Genomic DNA, 25,376 nt, shown 5'->3' with positions numbered 1-25,376 from the left:
TACTTTATTATTTCTTTTTTTTGTCTTTTTCTAGGCCCACACCCGCGGCATATGGAGGTTCCCAGGCTAGGGGTCTAATAGGAGCTGGAGCCACCGGCCTACGCCACAGCCACAGCAACACCAGATCCAAGCCGCGTCTGCGACCTACACCAAAGCTCACGGCAATGCCGGGCCCTTAACCCACTGAGCGAGGCCAGGGATCGAACCTGCAACCTCATGGTTCCTAGTCGGGTTCATTAACAACCGACCCACCATGGGAACTCCTCATTATTATTTCTTTACTGTGAAAATATTTCTAGTATTCTTTATACTTTGATAAAATATTTTTGAGACTTCTAAGGCCAACAAATATAATCTGCATTTATTGTGTAAAAATTAAGACTGGCTCAGGCTCTATAATGGGAATTGGATGTTAGATATGCTAAGTCTCAGCTTCTAGAAGAGTTGATTTTGAATTCAATCACCCTTTGAAAGAAGACATACCAGCTCGCATAATTTCGTCAACCAGGAGAATGTTGGTGGCAATCACTGTGCTGAGGAAAAAGATGACAGGGTGAGTAAAGCTTACCAACAGTTATCTTTCCTCCCAGCAATCTTCAGCTACTAAAGGCACTTTGTTCTACAGTGATGTTGGTGTGAGGTAAGACACAGCTATTATAAATACAAATATCACCCCTCGTATTATAATTTCAATTCCTTTGCTGATTAAGTGGAAGCCTAATTTTATATTCCAGCACAAGAGAGCTCATTTTTAGCACACCATTTGATTTTTTTCTACTATGCATATGGTACTATGGGTAGTACTTCCTTCTTCCCCTTCCCCCTCAGACAAACAGTAAAAATTACCATTTCCTATAACTTACACTGCTAGAACTAAAATGTTAAAGGGACATAAATGACAGAAACTAGTCTTTGGAGTTCCCACTGTGGCACAGTGGATTAAGAATCCAACTGCAGAAGCTCAGGTCACTCCAGAGGTGCAGCTTCCATCTCCAGCCCAGCACAGTGTGTTAAAAGAATTGGCATTGCTGTAGCTGTGGTGTAGGTTGCAGCTGCAGCTCAGATTTAAGCCCTGGCCCAGGAACTTCCATATGCCATGGGTATGGCCAAAAAAATAATAATAATAATGACAGAAGCTAGTCTTTTTTTTTTTCTTTTTACATTTTAGAGCCGCACCCACAGCATATGGAAGTTCCCAGGCTAGGGGTCAAATCTGAGCTGTAGCTGCCGGCCACAGACCCAGCCACAGCAATGTGGGATCTGAGCCACATCTGCTACCTAATACCTAATGCCTAATACAGCTCATGGCAATGCTAGACACTTAACCCACTAAGCGAGGCCAGGAATCTAACCCACATCCTCATGGATACTAGTCAGGTTCATGACCACTGAGCCATAGCGGGAACTCCCCAGATAATAGTCTTAAAAAACTGGATACTGGAGTTCCAATCGTGGTGCGGTGGTTAACGAATCCGACTGGGAACCATGAGGTTACGGGTTCGGTCCCTGCCCTTGCTCAGTGGGTTGCGGATCCGGCATTGTCGTGAGCTGTGGCGTAGGTCGCAGACGCGGCTCGGATCCCATGTTGCTGTGGCTGTGGTGTAGGCCGGTGGCTACAGCCCTGATTGGACCCCTAACCTGGGAACTTCCATATGCTGCGAGAGCGGCTCAAGAAAAGGCAAAAAGACAAAAAAAAAAAAAAAAAAAAAAAAACTGGATACCATGCCTTTTCATACACTTAACCATTTTTCCCTGGAAAAAAATAGTAAAATCTTAGTGTTACCAATTATATGCCTAAAACTCTCTTTTATTAATATCAACTTACCAAGAGTGAAGAAGTTGTTTTTTCACACAGTAATTATCCCAAACTCCTGCATCTGCGGCTACCATTGGCTCACCTGCAGAGTAAAAACAAACTATTTCAATACTGCAATCTTGCTATACTGTTAATATTGGTTGCATATTTTAACAATATTTCCTATACCACCAAAGCTACTATTGACAAGGTCACTAGTGACCTGCATGCTGTCAAATCCAATGGTCGACTCTCATGCTTCATCTAAAGGCAGCACTTGTTAACACAGCTGATTACACCCTCCTGGCCACTTTCTCTTGACCGGTCTTCCAAGACAAGTGGAAGACTTGTCTCCCACTACCGTTGCCTGCTTTTTTGCTTTTGCACTAGTGGCTCCTTTTCTGTCTACTTTTTTGGTTCTTCCTGTTCCTCCTGAGCTCGTAAAGTAGGAGCACCCAAAGGCTCCGTCTTGGATTCTTCTCTTCTCTCTCTACACTCACTCTCTAGGTGATCTTTGCCAGTCTTCTGGATTGAAAACATATACACTCTGACATGAGTTCCCACTGTGGTGGAGTGGGTTAAGGATCCAGTGTTGCCACAGCTGTGGTGTAGGTTGCAGCTGCAGCTTGGAATCAATCCCTGTCACAGGAACTTTCATACGCCACAGGTGTGACCAAAAGAAGAGAAAACATATACACTCTGATAACTCTCAAGTTTTATCTCTGGAGTTCCCATTGTGGCACAGTGGAAACAAATCTATTTTCCATGAGGATGCAGGTTCAATCCCTGGCCTCATTCAGTGGGTCATGGATCCAGTGTTGCCATGAGCTACAGTGTAGGTCACAGACACAGCTCAGATCTGGTGTGGCTATAGCTGCAGCATGGGCTGGGAGCTGCAGCTCTGATTCAATCCCTAGCCTGGGAACTTCCATATGCCACAGGTGCAGCCCTAAAAAGCAAAAAAAAAAAAAAAAAAAAAAAAAAGGTTTTATCTTCAAGGTGGACCATTTTCCTGAGCTCCAGATTCATACATCCAACTATCTACAGATACTTCAAACACTTAAATTTTTCAAAATTCAATGCTGACCTCCAGCCACTACAACCTGCTCTACAGTCTTCTCCAAAGCAGTTAATGGCAATTCCAGTTTTCAGCTGACTCCTCTCCATGCGGCTGCAAGAATGATCTTTTTTTTAGGGCTGCACCCACAGCATATGGAAATTTCCAGGCCAGGTGTCAAATCAGAGCTGCAGCTGCCGGCCTACACTACAGTCACAGCAACTCAGGATCCAAGCCACATCTGCAACAGCTCATAATGCCAGACCCCCGACCCACTAAGTGAGGCCAGGGATCAAACCTGTATCCTCATGGATACTAGGTGAATTCATTTAACAGTGATCCTTTTAAACATAATTAAACCATGTCACACCTCTGTTCAAAATGCTGCTGCAGAAAAACTCAAAATCTGTAGACTGGCCCACACATCCCTGCATGATCTGACCTTCTATCACCTCTCTCATATCCTCGCTCCTCAAAAACATCAGACAATGGCTTTTCCACTGGCTGTTCCCTCTATCTAGGCCATTACTTACCTAGTGCCCACATGGCTAACTTCCTTCCTCCTTTGATTTGTTCAAAGGACCTTCTTAGTGAGGCCTACCCTGATCACCCTCTTTACACTGAAACCCCCTCCCCACGCTCCTGTGCCAGCATTCACAATCATCCTTATAATTTCCCTTATTTTTTATGGCAGCACCCAACGCATATGGAAGTTCCTGGACCAGGGACTGAATCTGAGCCACAGCTCCAACCTACACCATAGCTGCAGCAATGTGGGATCCTTTAATCCACTACACCAAGGCAGAGATCAAACCCACACCTCCGCAGTGACCTAAGCTACTGCAGTTGGATTCTTAACCCACTGCACCAGAGCAGGAACTCCTACTTTTTTCAAAGAATTTATTACCTTTAAAAATACTAAAGGAGGGAGTTCCCAGTGTGGTTCAGAGGCTCAAGAACCCGATATAGTATCCGTGAGGATGCAAGTTTGATTCCTGGCCTCACGCAGTGGGTTAAGGATGCGACGTTGCTGCAAGCTGCAGTGTAGATTGCAGATTCAGCTTGGATCTGGTGTTGCCATAGCTGTGGTGTAGGCCAGAAACTGCAGCTCTGACTCAACCCCTAGCCCAGGAATTTCCATATGCCGCAGATGCAGCTATGAAAAGAAAAAAAAAATGAAAAAGCAACTTATTAAGGTAATTATTTACTGCCTATTCTTCCCTGCTACAACATAAGCTTACCAGAGCAGGGATTTTTGCCTGTTTTGTTCTATGTGACTCCCAAGAGTCACATAACAAGCACTCAGTAACTATTTCTTAAATGAATGAATATGTGCTTTTAAGAAGTTCAAAAGTAAACCAAAGGCACCCAAAATTTAAATCTTCAAGTCATCCAAATCTCCACTCCCTTACTATAGGTTCTGGATCACTGTAGTATAACCTTTTTATTAAACAGCTAGTTGTTTTGTTTTGTTTTTTAACTTTCTTACCTGTATTCAAATCAATACCAACAAGTTGTTTTGATTCTGAATGCTCAGTCTGAACTTTTACTAGTGTTTCCTGCAGGTCATAACCAGAATTCTGAGCAAGAACCTTTAAGAATAAAAATAATAATAAATATATGTATGGAATGCCTTCATATATATTTGAGTATCATATACAAAAATAAAGCACTGCTCTCCAGCCCTGTGAAAACATATCCATAACAATCATCTCCTTTTGAAGAATTCCATTCTTCATCTAAGTCATTAGTATTATGTGTATCCAGTATTTTTCATATTTATTTAATCACTTTCCTTATACACATCACACTAAATTTGAGGAAGACATTAGAGTTTCTCTACCCATCCCACTATATTAATTTCACTCCTTGCAGAAGATTTATTTTTTAATGGAAAGAAGTAGAATGGTGTTCTCATTTCCTCTAGTCCATCTAGCCACATGTTTTTCAGTTTTTCCTGGGCACTTGCTAAAGGAAACCTGCCTATCTGCAACATATCTGTACCCCTCATTCACATAAGGAGCATCATGAGCTGTGGCAACAGGAATGGAGATACCTGTACTCCAAGTCAGGTTTATTTCCAAGTAGTCTTAAACCAACAGCTGATGAGTGAAAAGGTACCACCAAATGTGTACCGGATTTGCCAATGTGCGCCAACCACAGGATCATTACTTAACTGACTTTGCTGCTTTAGGGGAAGAAAAAATAGATGTCTAACTCATGAATATTCCACAAATTATGAACAACTTTAAAACCATTACCAAAGAGACTTTGCTAGCATTTTTAGTAATGTTTTAATTCATGGTAATAGCACATTTGAAAGTTTTTGTTTCCAAGTGGTTCACAACCAGATTAAGGCAAAGGAAATTAAAAAGGTAGTTCTCTACAAGGACGCAGAGCTGTTATCCCAAAAGATTCTCTGCTACAACTGTAAAATATCTTAGATTAAACTGTGTGGAGAGGGAGTTCTCCCATGACACAGCAGGTTAAAGACCCAGCATTGACACTGCAGTGGCTTGGGTCACTGCTGTGGCACAGGTTCAATCCCCGGCCCAAGAATTTCTGCATGCTGTAGAAGCAGCCAAAAAAAAAAAAAGTGTGAAGAAATACAACTAAACACCTATCTTTCTACTCTGCTGTTAGATAATATGAGCTGTACCTTAGGGATAATAAGTAAAGCATCAGCAAAAGCCTGGACCCCAAGACGAGCTCTTCCTTTTATACTGTGCTTGTATGCAGCTAGAGCTTCAGCTATTGCTACTTCAACTGCACCTGCTCCTGGAACCACACAACCTATTGGAGGGGGAAAAAATGATTGACAAGACATGCCACATAGAAGAACAGAGAAAAAAGCAACTAGGAATTCATGTTCTATTACCTTGCCTGCATCTAAAACATATTTTAAAAGAATGTAAAAAAAAAAAAAAAAAAGAAAGAAAAAGAAAAAGAAAAGGAGTTCCTGCTGTGGGTGGGCAGTCTCTACAGTATCAGGAAAGTGAGCTGAGGGAACTCCCATTGTGGCTTAAAAGGTTACAAACCCGACCAGTATCCATGAGGATGCGAGTGTGATCCCTGGCCTCACTCAGTGGGTTACGGATTGGGCACTGCTGTGAGCTGTGGTGTAGGTCACAGACATGGCTCAGATCGCGTGTTGCTGTGGCTGTTGGATAGGCCTGCAGCTGCAGCTCCAATTCAACCCCTGGCCTGGGAACTTCCATATGCCATAGGTGCAGCCCTAAAAAGAAAAAAATAAAATAAAACTGATATGAAATGCAAAGGCTTTAAAATAACCAAAATAACTTGAAAAGGAACAAAATGGGAGAATTAACGCTAGTGATTTCAAGACCTGTTATAAATTTATTGTAATCAAGATAGTATGATATTAACCTCATGATAAATAAAGAGATCAGTGAAACTGAATAAAGAACCCAGAAATAGAACAGATAAATATGGAGTTCCCTCGTGGCTCAGCATGTTAAGCTTCTGGCTCTGTCACTGCTATGGCTCTAGTTATAGCTGTAGCACAGGTTTGATCCCTGGCCTGGCAAATTCCGCATGCTATGGTTGCGGTCAAAAAAAAAAAAAAAAAACCAGCAACAATACATAAATGTGGACTAAGTGATTTTCAACAAAGATGCAAAGGCAACTCAGTGGTGAAAGGATAGTCTTTTCATTAAATGGAGCTGAAAACAATTTGATACCTACACACACACACACAAAATGAACTTAGATCCATACTTTGCACCATGTACAAAAACTAGCTTAAAATGAATCATAGATTTAAATGTAAAACCTAAGACTACAGCACTTTTTAAAGAAAATATTGGGAGGGAGTGGGACTGATTGGGAATTTGGGGTTAAGAGATGCAAACTATTGCCTTTGGAATGAATAAGCAATGAGATCCTGCTGTATAGCACTGGGAACTATATCTAGTCACTTATGATAGAGCATGATAATGTGACAAAAAAGAATGTGTACATGTATGTGTAATTGGGTCACCATGCTGTACAGTAGAAAACTGACAGAACACTGTAAATCAGCTATAATGGAAAAAATATAAATCATTATAAAATTTTAAAAAAGAAAATATAGAAGAAAAATTTTGTGATCCTAGGTTAAGATTTTTCAGATACCACCCAAAAGTATAATCCATGAAAGAAAAAAACTGATAAATTAGACTTCATTGAAATAAGAATTCTTCTTTGAAAGACACTGTTAAGAGAATAAAAGAACAAGCTACAGAGTAGAAGAAAATATTTGTAGGGCATCTATCTGAAAATTATTTGTATCCAGAATATACAGACAACTCTCAAACTCAACAATGAGAAAACAAACAACCAATTTTTAAAAGGGCAAAAGATTTGAACAGAAACTTCACCAAAGATATGTTCGATATCAATGATAATTGGGAAAATGCAAATTAAAACCACAGTTTGGGAGTTCCCATCAAAGCTCAGCAGCAGTGAACCCAACTAGTATCCATGAGGATGCAGGTTCGATCCCTGGCCTCATTCAGTGGGTTAAGGATCCTGCATTGCCATTAGCTGTGGTGTAGGTTGCAGATTCGGCTCAGATCCCAGGTCGCTGCGGCTGTGGCAAAGACCTACAGCTGCAGCTTTGATTCGATCCTTAGCCTAGGAACTTCCATATACCACAGGTATAGCCTTAAAGAGAAAAAAAAATTTTTTTTAATTTTAAGATGACTAAAATTAAAACAACTGACCATATCTAGTATTGGTGAAGATGCAGAACATCTGGAATGCTCATAAATGGCTGCCAGGAATGTAAAATGGTACTTGGTAAAACAGTTCAGCAGTTTCTAAAAAGTTAAAGGTACACCTTCCATAGCACTGCATTCAAAGTGTACGTTCCATACAAGGACCTGTACACAAATGTTCACAGCAACTTTATTTGCAGTAGTCAAGAACTGTAAACAACCAAATGTCCACCAATAGGTCAATGTGATAAAATAAACTGGAGCATATTCATATAATGGAATACTATCTAGCAATAAAATAACATCAATTAATCTAAAAATAATTATACTGCTTTGAGTTCCCACCATAGAGCAATGAGTTAAGAATCTTTCTTTTTTTTTTTTTTTTTTTTTTTTTTTTGTCTTTTTGCCTTTTCTATGGCTGCTTCCGAGGCATATGGAGGTTCCCAGGCTAGGGGTCTAATCGGAGCGGTAGCCACCAGCCTACGCCAGAGCCACAGCAACGTGGGATTCGAGCCGCGTCTGCAACCTACACCACAGCTCACGGCAACGCGGGATCCTTAACCCACTGAACAAGGCCAGGGGTCGAACCTGCAACCTCATGGTTTCTAGTCAGATTAGTTAACCACTGCACCACGACGGGAACTCCTGAGTTAAGAATCTGATTGCAGGGAGCTTGGGTTTATCAGACACAACTTAGAATAGATTTACAAGGAGATCCGGCTGAGTAGCATTGAGAACTACGTCTAGATACTCATATTGCAACAGAACAAAGGGTGGGGGGAAAAATGTATACATGTAAGGATAACTTGATCCCCTTGCTGTACAGTGGGAAAAAAAAATTAAAAATAAATAAATAAATAAATAAATAAATAAAAAGAATCTGATTGCAGCAGCTAGGGTCACTGCTGGTGCAGCCATAAAATAAAAACTAGTAAGAGTAATAATAATTATATTGAGTAAAAGAAGCCAAACAAAAAAAGCATACATGCTACACTATTCCATTCATACAAAATTCTAGAAAATGCAAGCTCACCTATAGCAACAGAAAAGTTGTCTGAGGGTAGGGTGACCCAGGGAGAGGCAGGAGGGAAGGATTACCAAGGGACAATGAAGTAACTTTTAGGGATTATAAATACGTTCATTACCTTGACTCGGGGGATAGTTTCATGGCTTTTTTTTTTTTTTTTCATGGCCACATTTTTTTTTTCTTCATGGCCACACCCAAGGCATATGGAAGTTCCTGGGCCAGGGATTGAATCCAAGCCACAGCTACAACCTACGCAGGCTGAGCTGGGGGTTCGAACCTGCACCTCCACAGCAACTCAAGCCATTGCAGTCAGAGCCACAGCAGAAACACCAATGGCTCTACACTGTAAATGTGTGTAGTTCATTATATGTCAATTATATATTGATAAATTAATTCTTAAAAAATTAAGAGGTTTAAGTGATATAGAAAAATAGTCCATTTTCCTTTATATTCTAAATTTTAAGAATTGACTACCAAAGGCATATTCCTGAATCATACACATTATCTTCCTGAAAAAAATGCTACTAGCTTTTATCAAAAGTGACTAGGAGGAGTTCCCGTCATGGCACAGGGGAAACGAATCCAACTAGGAACCATGAGGTTGCTGATTTGATCCTGGCCTTGCTCAGTGGATCTAGCATTGCCGTGAGCTGTGGTGTAGGTCAAAGACGTGGCTCGGATCCCACACTGCTGTGGCTCTGGCGTAGGCTAGCGGCTACAGCTCTGATTGGACCCCTGCCTGGGAACCTCCATATGCTGCAAGTGCAGCCCTAAAAAGACCAAAGGAAAAAAAAAAAAGTGACTAGGATAAGAAGGCCCTGGAGTTCCCTGGTGGCCCAGCGGGTTGGGGATATGGCGTTGCACTGCTGTGGCTCAGGTTGCTGCTGTGGCACAGGTTTGATTCCTGGCCTGGAAACTTCCACATACCACAGTGCAGCTAAAAAGAAAAGAAAAAAGAAAAAAACATGAGGTTCATATCTATCATAGAAAAGAGCTTACCATCTTCAATGGCATTTTTGATGGCACGAAGTCCATCTCTTACGGCATCCTTGATTTGTGTGAGAGTATGCTTATTTGGTCCCTTAACCAACAAGGTGACAGAGCGAGGGTTAACACAGTCCTCAATAAAAGTGAACTTTTCCTCACCCTAAAGGATAATACGAGAAGATATAACTTTAATGTGTAATGTCATTATGAAATCAAGACCTAGTTTATAATATTAGAATCCAATCTTCATGTGAATTTTTCTTATCAAACATAACTAAATATATGTTAAAAAGAAATTAAGTTATATTTGAACTCTTAACAAACATTTAGGTAAATAAATTGTAAAATCCCTCCTGGGAATTCTCAAAATATAAAACCTGAATTAAAAAATTTCACATTTTTTTACAAAAAAAGGGTTACTATTCATTTTATAACCATTGCCCAAAGAAATACTCACTAATGTACACTCATGTACAAGACTGGCATGTCCCAAGCAATCTATACTGAGATCTTCAAGAGAATTCACAGCCACTCCACCACAAGCAAGAGAAAGTCTGAAATCACATACATGGCACCATAGCTTTGGTTATGGAAAACATACAGACTAATTCCTTTCTTTTGTTTTTTTGTCTTTTTTTTAGGACCTCACCCATGGCATATGGAGGTTCCCACACTAGGGGTCTAATTGGAGTTGTTGCTGCCGGCCTACACCAGAGCCACAGCAACGCCAGATCCAAGCCGCATCTACGACCCACACCACAGCTCATGGCAACCCCGGATCCTTAACCCACTGAGTGAGGCCAGGGACTGAACCCCCAACCTCATGGTTCCTAGTCGGATTCGTTTCTGGTGCACCAAGACAGGAACTCCTATTGTTTTTTAAACCTGTTTTAGGGAGTTCCCTCATGGCATAGTGGGTTAAGGATCCAGCGTTGTCACTGCAGCGGCCCAGGTCACTGCTATGCTCAGGTTTGATCCCTGGCCTGGGAAGTTCCATATGCTACAGGCATGGCCAAAACAAAAAACAAAAACAAACCTGTTTTAAGAAGATGGAAACTTTCTGAGGTTCTAATGAGAAAAAGTTCTGAAGTCAGTTAACAATCTTGATTTTAACAGTTCCATTATTTACTGAAAGTCTGAACATAATTTGGAATTTGTATGCTACATTTTGCTCAACATTTACGTATAAGCTAAAAGAAATACACATGGGATAATTTCAATTTAATCTGTCAAAAAAATTAGGATACCTACCTTTCCATGTTTCTTCTTTTTGCTCTGCGAAGAGCTACTATGCCATGTTTTGCAAGAGCATCTAAGGAAAATGGATCAATTCCCTATAATCAAATTAGCATAAAAGTTAGCAAGCATGTTTTAAGCCAGTAGTTCTCAAACCTTTTGGTCTCAGTACTGCTTCAGAAACTTAAAAATTATCAAGAACCCAAAGAGCTGTATCTATAATATTTAACCACATTATAAATTAAAATTAAGACTTTTTTGGAATTCTGATTGTGGCTCAGCAAGTTAAGAACCCAATATGGTGTCCATAAGGATGCAAGTTCAATCCCTGGCCTTGCTCAGTGGGTTAAGGATGGGGTGTTGCTACAAGCTGTGCCATAGGGCACAGATGCAGTTCGACCCCGAGTTGCTGCAGTTATGGTGTAGGCTGGCAGCTGCAGCTTCAATTCTACCCCTAGCCAGGGAAGTTCCATAGGCTGCAGGTCCAGCCTTAAAAAAAATAAATAAATAAAATATGACATTTTGGAAATATTTATTAATCTATTAAAAATAATAACACATTTACATTAACATAAACGACATTTTTAAGGAAAATTTATTTATTTATTTATTTATTTATTTTTGCTTTTTAGGGCCACACCTGCAGCATATGCAAGTTCCCAGGCTAGGGGATGCTGAAACAGAGCTGCAGCTGCCAGTCTATGCCACAGCCACAGCAACGTGGAATCCGAGCCACATCTGCAACCTACACCACAGCTACTGGCAATGCTGGATCCTTAACGCACTGAGCAAGGCCAGGGATCAAAACCGCAACCTCATGGATATCTGTCGGGTTCATTAACACTGAGCCGCAACAGGAACTCCTGCAAATCTTTTTAATGTCTATCTTGACAGAAAATTAGATTCTCATATCTGCTTCTGTATTCAATTTGGTGTGATACATCATTTTGTTTAAAGTATATGAAGGGGGCGTTCCCATCGCGGCATAGCAGAAACGAGTCTGACTAGGAACCACGAGGTTTTGGGTTCGATCCCTGGCCTTGCTCAGTGGGTTAAGGATCCGGCATTGCCGTGAGCTGTGGTGTAGGTCACAGACTTGGCTTGGATCTGGCGTTGCTGTGGCTCTGATGTAGGCCAGTGGCTACAGCTCTGATTCGACCCCTAGACTGGGAACCTCCATATGCCTCGGGTGCGGCGCTAAAAAGACAAAAGACAAAAAGACCAAAAAAAAAAAAAAAAAGTATATGAAGAAAATCTGGTCTTTTCATTTTTGAGGAAAACCTACCAAATACCCACATCTAAAAACCATTCTGTCAGTCATACTTTCAAATAGAAATGGCATTTCAGGAGTTCCTGTTGTGACTTAGCAGGTAAAGAGCCCAACATACTGTCCAAGGAATCATTATCTTACAATAAGCTATAATGGAATATAATCTGCAAAAATAATGAATCACTATGCTGCACACCTGAAACTGACACAATACTGTAAATCAACTATACTTCAATTTAAAAAATAAAGAAATGGATGCATATTTAAGGATCAAAATTTAATAAAATTAATAAATTTTACCACTTCAAGACATTCTTAAATGAAACTGGCCTTTCTGTGTAAAAGGTGATGTGACAATAAAGAACATGATGGCTGGTAAGTTTGGTGCTACTGCTTTGATCTGTACTAATAAGGCACCAGCAGCTTTACCTATTGCTGCTTTTGCATCATCATTGCAGATGTCAACACAATATAAAAGGCACTATTAATATTATGAAAATAGTTTTGACCTCACAAACGTGTCTGACCCTTGAAAGGGGGTCAACAAACCACTTTGCAAAGCACTGAAGAACATTTCCACACAGTTAAAATCTAAACTTTCCTTCTTACCTTTTGATTAATGACAACAAATCCTTTATTGGACTGAGCACAGACTTTGTCTTTTAGGTCTATTATTTTTTGTACTCTGTCATCAATAAATTTTCTTTCAGCTTTTACCAATTTCTCTTTCTCTTCCGCAGTCTTATAAAAGAAACCAGAGCTCACCTCACTAAAAGATCAATAAAAACAAACGAGTAAAGGCAAGGCAGGGAAGAGGAAAAGGTAGAAAGAGTTTATACTAAATACTTGGGAGGTAACAAAGGGATTAAAAAAGACATTTAGAAAAAAACAATTTCAAAGAATACAAAGAGTAACTGACATACGTACGTTTTTTCATATTCTAGTGATACATTACACGTAAGGATAAATGCATCTTCTACTCGCTTCTTCATATCTGGATGACGGGCACCATGATCCAAAACCAGTCCTCTGATCAACCTTTTAAAAACACATAATGTTTCTTACTTTGAATATACTCTCTCCAATTTGGTGTAAGATTAAAATTATACTCTTAAAGTTGTAACAGAACCACCAGGGCACACAGTTTCCTTGAGCCAATGAATTATTGCCTAATATATAATTAGTAAAATTAGGAAAGAGAACCTATTTTAACACAGTGTGACTGTGAAGTCACAATGAAAAGTCACACCAGAATTATTCTCTAAATTATGTGGCTCAAACATGTGACATGGCTGATCAAGTAATGAAAGGTAGGCACACAATGAGTCTCTTAGGAACATTTGTTCAAAATAATTATATGGAACAACTAAAAATTGTTAACCTAAATGTCCAACAATAGGGCACTGTTCAGTAGGTAATGACTCATATATGTGCTAGTCATGAAAACTATGCAATAACATGGAAAAAATATTTAGGGTAGTTAATAAGCAGGGAGTGACAAATTGCATATAAAGAATGATTATAACTAATTTTTTTTTAAATAAGCACCTTGGTTGAAAAGGAAAAGTGGAAGAAACTAAGAGTAGAATTTTGTTTGAGTTATGTAAGAATAGAGATAACCTAGGGGGGCAGGCTTCTTGTTTTCCAAATGATCTTTTAAGAGCATATATTTTTATAACTTTTAAAAATTCATTTACACCCAATTAGGGAATGGCATTTCCACTTACAAGTCTTTTATAACCAATATTTATTATATACTATGGTAAGGAAATAATTTTTAAAATAGTTAAACATAATTATATGGGAGTTTTCAAAATGTTAACCTAACTAGATTACTCCAACTCCTAACTGCAGGTGAAGATATTTTATTTAGGAAGAGACAAACTATATGTCCAATATTTTTTGCTCTTCAAGTCTCTTTCAGTCTTCCCCCGGCTTCCCACTCTCAGCACATGACCTTGCTTCCTTGAGAAAATAAAAACACTGTCCCATCACTACCTCTACTAATCCACTGGCCCTTGATCCTGAATGTCCTGTAACTAGGAATGAACTGCCCATGCCCCTAAGGTTTACCCCTTCCCTTGAGTTCTGCATTCCATTTCCCCCTCTGCTTCTGCAATTGTCCCCTCTTCCCCTACATCAACTCTCCCTGTCTACAGGAGCATCCTCCTTAGGATACAAACTTGCCAAAGTAATTTTCATCTTTAAAACAAAAAATTCTTCTCCTTTAACCTCATTCCAATTTTCCCTTCTAGCTGCTGCCCCACTTCTTTGCTCCCCTTTATAGCTAAACTCCTCTGAGTTGTCTACACTTGCATACTCACTTCTAAACAGTCTCCCCTGAGCCCACTTTCAATCTGACTTTCACTCACCCCTTGATTGAATCAGCTTTAATCAAAGCCACCAAAAAACTAAACGTTCTCCAAATCTAATGGTTCTCAGCTCACAACTTGCTCAAACATTCAGCAGCATATTACATAGCTGATTGTTTTCTCTCTCTTTTTTTTTTTTTTTTTTTTTACTTTTTAGGGCCACAGCAATGCTGGAAGATCCAAGCCACATCTGCGACCTACACCTCAGCTCACGGCAATGCTGGATCCTTAACGCACTGAGCAAAGCCAGGGATTAAACCTGCATCCTCATGGATGCTAGCCAAATTCTTCACAACTAAGCCACAACAGGAACTCCTTAGAAATCTAAGATTCTTAAAGAAAGAAATCCTGTTTTGTTTATTCTTCATTCCTAGTACCTAAAACAGTGAGTGGCTCCTGGTAATATATATTGAGTGAATAGACTGATATTGAATAAAAGTAATTAATAAAATTAATAAAAGAGTATCAACATAGGGAGTTCCCATCGTGGCGCAGTGGTTAACGAATCCGACTAGGAACCATGAGGTTGCGGGTTCGGTCCCTGCCCTTGCTCAGTGGGTTAACGATCCGGCGTTGCCGTGAGCTGTGGTGTAGGTTGCAGATGCGGCTCGGATCCCGCGTTGCTGTGGCTCTGGCGTAGGCCGGTGGCTACAGCTCCGATTCGACCCCTAGCCTGGGAACCTCCATATGCCGTGGGAGTAGCCCAAAGAAATAGCAAAAAGACAAAAAAAAAAAAAAAAAGAGTATGAAGATAAACAAGTATTCTATAATTTAAATATCGCCAAAGTTTATGCCATTTACTTTGTATCTGTTTCTGATTTATGCTTCATCTCCATGATTTCTACCATGAAGAGATCAATAGGATAACCCGGTCTTCTAACAGCCAAAACAGACTCCACCACAGTCTGAAAGAAAAATGAACAAGAACAGTCAATTATTTGGTCCATTTAAAGAAACCAGTGGCCCAAGTAGTCTATCACCAGACTAAGCAGATAAAAGTTCTTCAGGCTCCAAGATACAGGCAAGGCCAAAAAGTGCCACTTTGTCAAGGACATTAATAATAACCAAAGGATACTTTAGAGCCTACAGGAATTTCAGAGATTATCAGGCCCAAACATTTTATTTTACAGATAAGAAAATTAAGACTTTAAGAAGTTATGGTCTTAAAACAAGGTCTAACAGGTAGCAGAGTCAGGAATAGAAATCAGGTATCTTTAATTGCTAAGCCTACTATACCAACACTACCCAAACTTTTCCACCAAAGGACACTTTAATGGAAAAGGAGGAAATGTACTCTAAGGAAAGAGCTCAAATCTGCTGGCTATAACAACAGGAAATTTTATTTATTTATTTATTTATTTATTTTAAGAGCCACACCTGCAGCATATGGCAGTTCCCGGGCTAGGGGTGGAATCAGAGCTGCAGCTGCAGGCCTACACCACAGCCTTGGCAATGCCAGATCCAAGCCACATCTGTGACCTACACCGCAGCTTTTGGCAATACCCACTGAGCGAGGCCAGGGATCGAGCCTGCATCCTCATGGATACTGTGTCAGGGCCTTAACCCTCTGAGCCACAACGGGAACTACAACAGGAAATTTTAAAGTTTTGTGTTTTCTATGAAAAGTCTCCATGTCATGCCATAACATACACATGTTTGCTTTAATGTGAAAATAATGCTTTCCCCAAAACCATAAAGCTAAAACTGATACTCCAGAAAGACATGTATCGTTTATTCGGCCAAATATCCCCAGGGATATGCAACTTGAGAAGCACAGCACAACTCAGCCTATTGCTTAGCTCAGAAAGTAATTATAAGGAGTTCTTGCTGTGGCACAATGGGATTGGCAGTGTCTCTGCAGCACCAGGATGGAGGTTCAATCCCCGGCCCAGCACAGTGGGTTAAGGATCCCAGGAATTGGATATGATCCCTGGCTTGGGAACTCCATATGCCACTGGGCACCCAAAAGAGAAAAAAAAAATATGAAAATAACTGACTGTAAAAATTAAGTGCTGGAGTCCCCGTCGTGGCGCAGTGGTTAACGAATCCGACTAGGAACCATGAGGTTGCGGGTTCGGTCCCCGCCCTTGCTCAGTGGGTTAACGATCTGGCGTTATTGTGAGCTGTGGTGTAGGCTGCAGACGCAGCTTGGATCCCGCGTTGCTGTGGCTCTGGTGTAGACCAGTGGCTACAGCTCGAATTCGACCCCTAGCCTGGGAACCTCCATATGCCACGGGAGGGCCCAAGAAATAGCAAAAAAAAAAGACCAAAAAAAAAATTAAGTGCTATAGTATAACCATCCTAAAATGTAAGCAAAGCAAAAAAAAAAAAAAAATACTATCTTAGGAAAAGTTTACTGTGATAATATGATTTTGGGGTTGGGTGCCTAAAGGGAATAATGACAAACCACTGGAAAATAAGAGTATTAGTGTTTCTATAACTCCAAAAGAGAATGGGGCCCCTAACAGATAGCAGGAGGATTCTGGTCTACTAAATACATGTACTCTTAAAAATAGAAATTACGTAGAGTCGGAGTTCCCGTCGTGGCGCAGTGGTTAACGAATCCGACTAGGAACCACGAGGTTGCGGGTTCGGTCCCCGCCCTTGCTCAGTGGGTTAACGATCTGGCGTTGCCGTGAGCTGTGGTGTAGGTTGCAGACGCAGCTTGGATCCCGCGTTGCTGTGGCTCTGGCGTAGGCCGGTGGCTACAGCTCCGATTCGACCCCTAGCCTGGGAACCTCCATATGCCGCGGGAGCGGCCCAAGAAATAGCAACAACAACAACAACAAAAGACAAAAGACAAAAAAAAAAAAAAAAAAAAAAGAAAATTGACCAGAAACAACTTAGGTGTTCCCGTCCATTTGGTATTTATATTTCTCAAAGTAAATTAGTAAGATAGCATTCTTGTGTCTTGTGAATTTGGTTGTGATGAACTCATCATTCCTTATAAACTAATATATTCGAATTTCAGAAATTCCAAAGCTGAGGAATGATGATATCATCAAACTATAGCTACCTGATAAAAACCTTCCCCAAATACCCAATCTTATCCTGATATTCTACCTTTAGAAGTAAATGAGCATACATTTTGCAGAGGTGAATATTATCTATCAGATCAACCAATCATGTTCATTAAAGTGGTAACCATAACTACAAGGCACTTGGCCAAAACAATATCTCCTACCTCATGTAATAAATATGGACCTTTAAGAGACTAGTACATCACCACAAGGGCTTCCACAGGGGATGATCCACAGGCAGCCAAGTCCCTCTCAACTTTCAAGTCAAAAAAGCCTTAAAGGAGCTCCCATTGTGGTGCAATGGGATCAGCAGCAACTCAGGAGTGCTAGGACGCAGGTTCGTTCCCCTGTCCGGGACAGTGGGCTAAGGATCGGCATTGCCACGCTGAGGCTTAGTTTACACCTCAGCTCAGATCTGATCCCTGGCCCAGGAGATCCAAAAGCCACAGGCCAGTCAAAAAAAAAAAAAACCTTGAGCCTTAGAAGAAGGTTTAATATTACACTTTGTGAAATTTCATATACTATTCTAAAGAATCAAATCTACTTTATAAATAAGCCTATACGCATATGTTTTCTATATTTTATTATATGTTCAAAATAACCATATGCAATAGCTGATCATCTTATAGGAAAAAAAAGATCACCATGTATTAGGCTGTACTCGTTATGCAAAAGTTTAACCACATACCTCTGTTAATACATTAGCCAGTTCAGGATGAACTTTAGTTTGCAGAGATGTTCTAGCCACATCAAAGAGGATTTCTCTTTTCATCTCTTTTTTAATTTTAACTTCGTCCAAAACTTCAAGTGCCTTTATTTTTGCAGCTTCAAATCCTTCAGCTATTATCCTAGGGTGCAGGCCCTAATATAGCAACATAAATCTATAAATTATAAAGTAAGTCATTCAAAGTGAAAATAATCATCCTTTCCTATTAATAGGTATGTCCAAAAAAAAGTAATATTACCCACATCAATGTCACTATATACAAGTATATGTAATTTATAACAGTCATCTGGGAGTTACCATTGTTGCTCAGGGGGTTAAGAATCTGACTAGTATCCATGAGGATGTAGGTTTGATCCCTGGCCTTGCTCAGTGGGTTAAGGATCCAGTGTGGCCATGAGCTGTGGTGTAGGTGGCAGATGCAGCTCAGATCTTGCGTTGCTGTGGCTGTGGTGCAGGTTGGCAACTGTACCTGCCCTTATACCTCTAGCCTGGGAACCTCTGTATGCCACAGGTGGGGCCCTAAAAGTAAATAAATAAATAAAGTTGACGTTTACTGAGCATTTGTGCCAGGCACTATTCTAAGGGCTTTACATCTATTATTTTAGTTCTCTCAACACAATAAAGTGGGTGTTATCATTCCTGTTTCACAGATGAGGCAATTGGGCTTAAATGCTCAGATCACCAGGCTAATAAAAGGTGGAGTGAGGATTTAAACTCACAAGGCTAGATGCCAGAGCCTATGTTATTAACCATCTTCAAAGCATTTCCTCAGACTAGGACCTCACACCTTCTCACCCAGACTGCTATGAAAATCTTCAGTCCTGGAGTTCAAGCTGTGGCTCAGCAGGTTAAGACACCTGACGTTGTCTGTGTGAGGATGAAGACTCAAAGCTCTGATTGATCCCTAGTCTGGGAACTCCCGTGTGCTGCAGGTGCAGCCATAAAAAGGAAAAAAAAATTTAATTTTAAAATTTTTTTAAAAGGAAAATCTTGGAGATACCACTGTGGCACAGCAGAAATGAATCCAACTAGTATCCATGATGCGGGTTTGATTCCTGGCCTCATTCAGTGGGTTAAGGATCAGGCTTTGCTTTGAGCTACGGTGTGGGTCATGGACACAACTCGGATTCCCTGTTGCTGTGGCTGTGGCATAGGCCAGCAGCTGTAGCTCCAATTCAACCTGGAAACTTCCACATGCCTCAGGTGTGGTCTTAAAAAGAAGAAAAAAAAATATTCAGTCTTGATTCCCTTAAAACGTCCCCAAATATTTAAAAGGCCAATCTAGGAGTTCTTGCCATGGCACAGTAGATTAAAGTATCAGGTATTCCCACAGCTGCGATGCAGGTCTCAGCTGCAGCTCAGATTCAATCCCTGGCCAGGGAACTTCGAAACACTGCAGGTGCGACCATATAATTAAAAAAAAAAAAAAAAGCCAGTCTGACCACCTCACTCATGAATATGTTCATAGGAATATTCTTCTTGATTAATATAATACACGCCTATTCACTAATATCCACATCACTTTAAACCTCACCAACACCAAACTGCTTGTGTCTCTGCACATACACTTCTCTCTGGGCCTTGGCTCCTGTTATTCCCTCTGCCTGGAAGGCCGTTCTCCTTACTCCCTCCTCCTTCATCAGGCTCACTCCTTCTCATCCTAAAGATTTAGCCCGGGGCCTTATTTCCTCCAGAGTGCTTCCTGACCACCTCAGGCCAGCAGAGGACACCACTCCCTCCTCAGTGTTTCTTCCTATCCTACGCCGTGCGGAGTTCTGCACTGCCCTGCCACACACTTGCATAACTATGTTAGTGTCTATCAGCGTCTCCATCTTCCCTAACTTCTTTCTTCCTAGCCCGACCCTAATTTAATGTACATATCTCTCTTCCTCAGTGCTTCAGAGGAAGCTCAGATCCTGATTAGATTAAGACAGTTTCCCTAAAAACTGTCATTGGTTTGGAATGGACATAGGACCAAAGTTGGGTCAATCATATAAAGGAAGGATTTATAAACCATGGCTGGGTGAACGGTTGTCTTGCCCTCTCCAGCTGAGAGTTAGTAAGGGGTGCACTAACTTTCTTCTGACACTCTTTCATTCCGGATGGAAATAAGGCCACGATGAAACAGCATTATAAATGGAAGAGCTTGGAGTTCCCATTGTGGCTCAATGGGTTAAGAACCTGACTATCCATGAGGATTCAGGTTCAATCCCTGGCCTTGCTCAGTGGGTTAAGGATCCAGCGTTGCCACAGCTGTGGTGTAAGTCGCAGCTGCAGCTAGGATCTGCTGTTGCTACAGCTGTGGGGTAGGCTGGCAGCTGCAGCTCCAATTTGACCCCTAGCCTGGGAACTTCCATATGCTGCAGGTGCAGCCCTAAAAATACATACATACGAACAAAAATAAATAAATAGAAGACCTAAGAGACAGAAAGGACCTGGGTAGGACATAATTTTTTTTCTGTTGTTTAGAGATTTTTAGTCAAGTCTCTACTGTTTATAAAAAAAACGTCCTGAGAATGGAATCCCCTGTGGCACAGCAGGTTAAGGATCTGGTGTTGTCACTACAGTGGCTAGGGTTGCTGCTGTAGCACAGGTTCCACCCCTGGCTCAGGAACTTCTGCATGCCATGAGCAACACCGGAAAAAAAGAGACATCCTGAGATAAGTAGCAGGTACTGAATTAATAGATAATTCCCAATACTAAATGAAACACAAAGAAGTAATAACTTTAACACTGATTAGATTATGCTTGGCTAAAATTATCTCTGAAAGAGAGCAAAAATTCAACTACTTAATTAGAAAAGATAGATAAGTAATAAAAAGAACACAGATTTAACAAAGGCATGGAGATAGAAATATGTGCAATGATTTCAGAGCCCAATGAACAGATGAATCTGGCTAGAGTAGTTTATAAAGGGAAATCAAACTAAGAAGGTAGATAAATTCACAATGTGGAAGACCTTCAATAATTTTTCTCCAGTTATTTTTTAAAAGGTGCATAAACTGGTTTTATCACTGATGTCTTTTTTTTTTTAGATTATTAGTCATGGGTACATGGCTTATTTTTTTAACTTTTTATATATCTCAAATATTTTGTTTTAAAAAGAGGTATATAATTTCAATAAACACTATTATTTTGGTTTAAAAAAAGTCCATTATTTCCATTTATAACTGTCCAAAAATATCTTTTTTCCAAGTTTTTAACACCTTTTTTTTTTTTTTTTTGTCTTTTTGCTATTTCTTTGGGCCGCTCCCGCAGCATATGGAGGTTCCCGGGCTAGGGGTCGAATTGGAGCTGTAGCCACTGGCCTACGCCAGAGCCACAGCAACGCGGCCGCGTCTGCAACCTACACCACAGCTCACAGCAACGCCAGATCGTTAACCCACTGAGCAAGGGCAGGGACCGAACCCGCAACCTCATGGTTCCTAGTCGGATTCGTTAACCACTGCACCACAACGGGAACTCCTAACACCTCTTTTTAATTAAAGTATAGTTGATTTACAATGTGCCAATTTCTGCTGTTCAGCAAAGTGACCCAGTCATACATACATACACATTCTTTTTCTCATATTATCTTCCATCACGCTCTATTACAGGAGATTGGACAGGGAGTTCCCCTTATGGCTAAAGGGTAACAAATCTGACTAGCATCTATGAGGACTCAGGTTTGATCCCTGGCCTTGCTCAGTGGGTTAAAGGATCCGAAGCTGCTATAAGCTATGGTATAGGTCACAGGTGTGGCTTGGATCTAGCGTGGCTGTGGCGTGGGCTGGCAGTTGCAGCTCTGATTCGACCCCTAGCCTTGGAACTTCCATATGCCGAGGGTGCAGCCCAAAAAAAGCAAAAAAAAAAAGGAGAGAGAGACTGAACAGAATTCCCTGTGCTATACAATAGACTTCATTGCCTAGCCATTCAAAAATATCTTGATAAAAGTTAAATTTTGCCCTCTAAAGTTAAACCATTCTACTAGCAAAAAATAAATAAGTCGCTATTCAAAATAAAGTACCACATGAATGCGAATTCTATTCTAAGTTCTAATACCTCAGAAATGTAAAGATCCGCTTGTTTTAGCAACTCTCCAATAATCAGAACATTTGAAGTAGTACCATCTCCTGTAATGTCATCCTGGGCTGTTGCTACTTTTGCTATCAAAGAAGCTGTTGGATGTTGAATTTGCTGAAAAAAGCAACGGATTAAAATAAGGGAGCGAATGAGATAAAGATATAGTCCACCAAAAACAAAATAACCTAAGGGTCAAAAGTAAAATTAAGAAATGAAATAAGCTTCGTTCTCTAAGTTCATAAGCTTTATATTATCATACATAATAAATGTCAAAACCAGAAGTTAAAAACTGAGAATTAATGAGGTTTGAACATTTTGTAAAAGAGTCTTTGCTTCGGAAAGCATTGACATTTCCAAAATAAGATTAAATCCTTCAATCTGGAAGATGAATATATTTACTAAAATTGCAAAGGATTTTTTTCCCCATGATTACAAAGAACATAACACAGTGCCTTTAAAAGATGTAACTAATTTGGAAGTATCCCTAAGCTATTATATATGTGTACTATACAAAGATTTGAAAGCAGTCAATAGACTTTTTTTCCCCTAAGGTTTAATCTAACAAGTATATCGCATGACTGCAGTATTTAGCGGGCAGCCTCAGTTTAAAGATACACAAATTGGGAGTTCCCTGGTTGCCTAGTGGTTAAGGATTCAGCATTGTCACTGCTGCGGCTCAGGTTCAACCCCTAGCCCAGAAACTTGCCCCATGCGCAGGTACGGCCAAAAATAAATAAATAAATAACATATAAAGACATACAATTTGCACAATGTTTTCAATTAAGGCTTATTAAGGTTTATTAAGTCAGCAGCACCCGCTCACCATCTCATGGAGCAGCACATTGCCATCTTTGGTGAGCTTGATGTCTCCAGCACCAGAAACAAGCCTGTTCAGAAAACAAGGATTATTAACATCACATGGCAAGACAGTCTCCAGTGCTTGCCACTCCACTCCCCTTAACACAAGTAAAACGTCATTCCACAGGGTGGGGGGATAGATACCACAATGATACCACCGTTTACAACCCCTGGAATCACTTCTCCCCAGATGGACTGCTAGGGCAATTTCATTTCAAATGGAACATTTACATGTTTAAGGATGAGTAGTGGATGAGTTATAAATAGTGGTTTGGTACTTGGAAGAATGCCTGGAAATCTATGAACCACAAATTTGTGACTTTTCTGCGGGTTTCTTTTTTTCATGAAATGTTAGCACTCATCCACTCAACTAAGTTTTTTCCCTCATCCCTCACATTCATTAGATGATCAAGTTCTGTCAATTCTACAACCTAAATGTCTCTTGAATCTACCCCTTCCTGTTTATTTTCACTGTCATCATCATCACTTGTCTAGACTACTTAGCATCCTGATACCTCTGTATTTGAATCTACCCTCCACATTGCATTTATCTTTCTAGGAGGCAATATAATTCAATCAGATCCTGATCAAAAATCCTTCCATGGAGCAGTTCCACCGTGGCCCAGTGGGTTAAGGATCCAGCATTGCCACGGCTGTGGCTCAGATTCTATCCCTGGCCCAGGAACTTCCATATGCTGTGGGTGCTACCAAAAAAGAAAAAAAAAAGGGGGGAGCTTCCATGGAGCTCCCTTGTGGTGCAGCAGATTAAGGATCCATTATTTCAGTGCAGCAGCTTGGGTCACTGGGGTGGTATGGGTTCAATCTCTGGCCTGGGAAGTTCCACATGCCACTGGGTGAGGCCAAAACAAAACAAAACAAACACCCCTACCATAATTTTCATGTTCTCCATCACCTTCAAGGTAAAATCCAAACTATTTAGCAATGATATAGTTTACCTTTCCCAGTCTGGATAATGTCTATTTTTCACTACCTCTTCTACCAAATGAGATCTTGTGGGAAAATCTTGTGGTTCCCTTAACATAACATGTTCAGTTTTGTTTCTGTTGGATCTACACCACTGGGCTTTCTTGTTCCTGAAGTTATTCTATCTAGAAGGCCTTTACTCCCTTCCCCAACCTGTGAACTCTTAACTCATCTTGCAGGACTCTGATGAAAAATCCTGTTATTTGAGAAGCTTTTCCTTTTCCCTTCTGCCATCAGTAATCAGTCCCTTCCCATATATATATTTAGCACATTCATCTCTACTAGAACTCCTTAAGATCAGAAACCGTGTCTTAAACATCTCATTCCCAGCATCCCAGTTAGAATAAATGCCCTCTTTCACCGCTAATTTTATTTTGCTCATTCCTCTGAAACTGTACCTCTCTCCTCTTACACCTTTTTTCCCTCACCAGTCACTTTCTCTCTCTTCTAAATACCGGTCCTAGGTAAACACAGGCTCAAAGGATGGCTATGATGAAGCGCTGGTACAGAGCGTACAACTTGCTCAAGGACTCACAGCCAAAATTGACAGAACTTGATCTTGCATAGCTAGAAGGGGAACTTGGATCCGAACCCAAGCCTGCCAGGCTCTAAAGCCCATGCCGTCTCCACTACAACACAATGCCAAACAAAATCCAAACTAAGGGCATAATAAAGAACAGGGGAGTTAGAGGGCCTATGTTTCATATGAGACACTAAATGAACTAACTTTCTAGTTGCATATGAACCTCAACAACAAGTTGGGGGGCAGGAAGGGGGTAGGTATGACAGCTTCACTAGAGGGCCCTTTCCTCGGGGAAAAGTTCTTCTCCGCCAGGCTAGACAGCTCAAGGCAGAAATGCCGAACGAGGGAAAACAGGCCCACAAGCGCGTGCACATCGCTCCAATCTCTTCGCGGAACGTCCAACGCAGAGCGCGTCGCGACACCCAACAAATCCCCAACGCCCTAACCGCCGCTCCAACCGCCGCCTCACATTTTCATGGTGCCCTTAGGGCCTAAGTTGGTCCGCAGCACATCCTGCAGCCCTCGGGCGGCGCATATATTGACAGCTAAAGCTGCCTGTGCCCGCGCCACCTCAGCTTTGGCGTTTACGGCCTTTATCGCGGCCATGGCCACCTGCAGCAGCGTACACGCCAACAAAAGCTGCCTCTGCCTCGAGTCTGAGGGAAACCCGTGCGCCACGGCCCACGCTCCGGAGCCTCAGCCAACCCGCGATCCAACAGGAAGTGACGTTATCAGGC

At 40.9% G+C, this 25,376-nt stretch overlaps 1 protein-coding gene across 1 annotated transcript; it reads right to left on the bottom strand.

Annotated features, from left to right (window-relative positions):
- On the bottom strand, positions 337–25,345 carry CCT6B (chaperonin containing TCP1 subunit 6B). Its single transcript, XM_005674603.3, has 14 exons — positions 25,109–25,345; positions 23,098–23,161; positions 22,254–22,388; positions 18,174–18,347; positions 15,267–15,370; positions 13,021–13,131; positions 12,703–12,862; positions 10,839–10,921; positions 10,045–10,141; positions 9,600–9,747; positions 5,512–5,645; positions 4,342–4,444; positions 1,826–1,898; positions 337–533 (listed from the first exon to the last, which is right to left on the bottom strand). The coding sequence occupies exons 1-14, from the start codon at positions 25,243–25,245 to the stop codon at positions 461–463; spliced, it is 1,596 nt and encodes a 531-aa protein (XP_005674660.3). The 5' UTR covers positions 25,246–25,345; the 3' UTR covers positions 337–460.

The sequence above is a fragment of the Sus scrofa genome, chromosome 12 (assembly GCF_000003025.6).
Source record: "Sus scrofa isolate TJ Tabasco breed Duroc chromosome 12, Sscrofa11.1, whole genome shotgun sequence".
NCBI classification, from domain to species: domain Eukaryota; kingdom Metazoa; phylum Chordata; class Mammalia; order Artiodactyla; family Suidae; genus Sus; species Sus scrofa.
Note: the sequence above shows the minus strand (reverse complement) of the source record. Positions and strands in the feature narration are given on the sequence as shown.

What these genes read in the sequence shown, in the direction of transcription:
- CCT6B (XM_005674603.3), bottom strand. Translation starts at nt 25,245, where the DNA reads ATGGCCGCGATAAAGGCCGTAAACGCCAAAGCTGAGGTGGCGCGGGCA. An exon ending in CGGATCTTTACATTTCTGAG is followed by an intron (nt 18,348 to 22,253) that starts GTATTAGAACTT and finishes TTGCTATATTAG; the next exon opens with GGCCTGCACCCTAGGATAAT. An exon ending in TTGTACATGAGTGTACATTA is followed by an intron (nt 9,748 to 10,044) that starts GTGAGTATTTCT and finishes ATTATCCTTTAG; the next exon opens with GGTGAGGAAAAGTTCACTTT.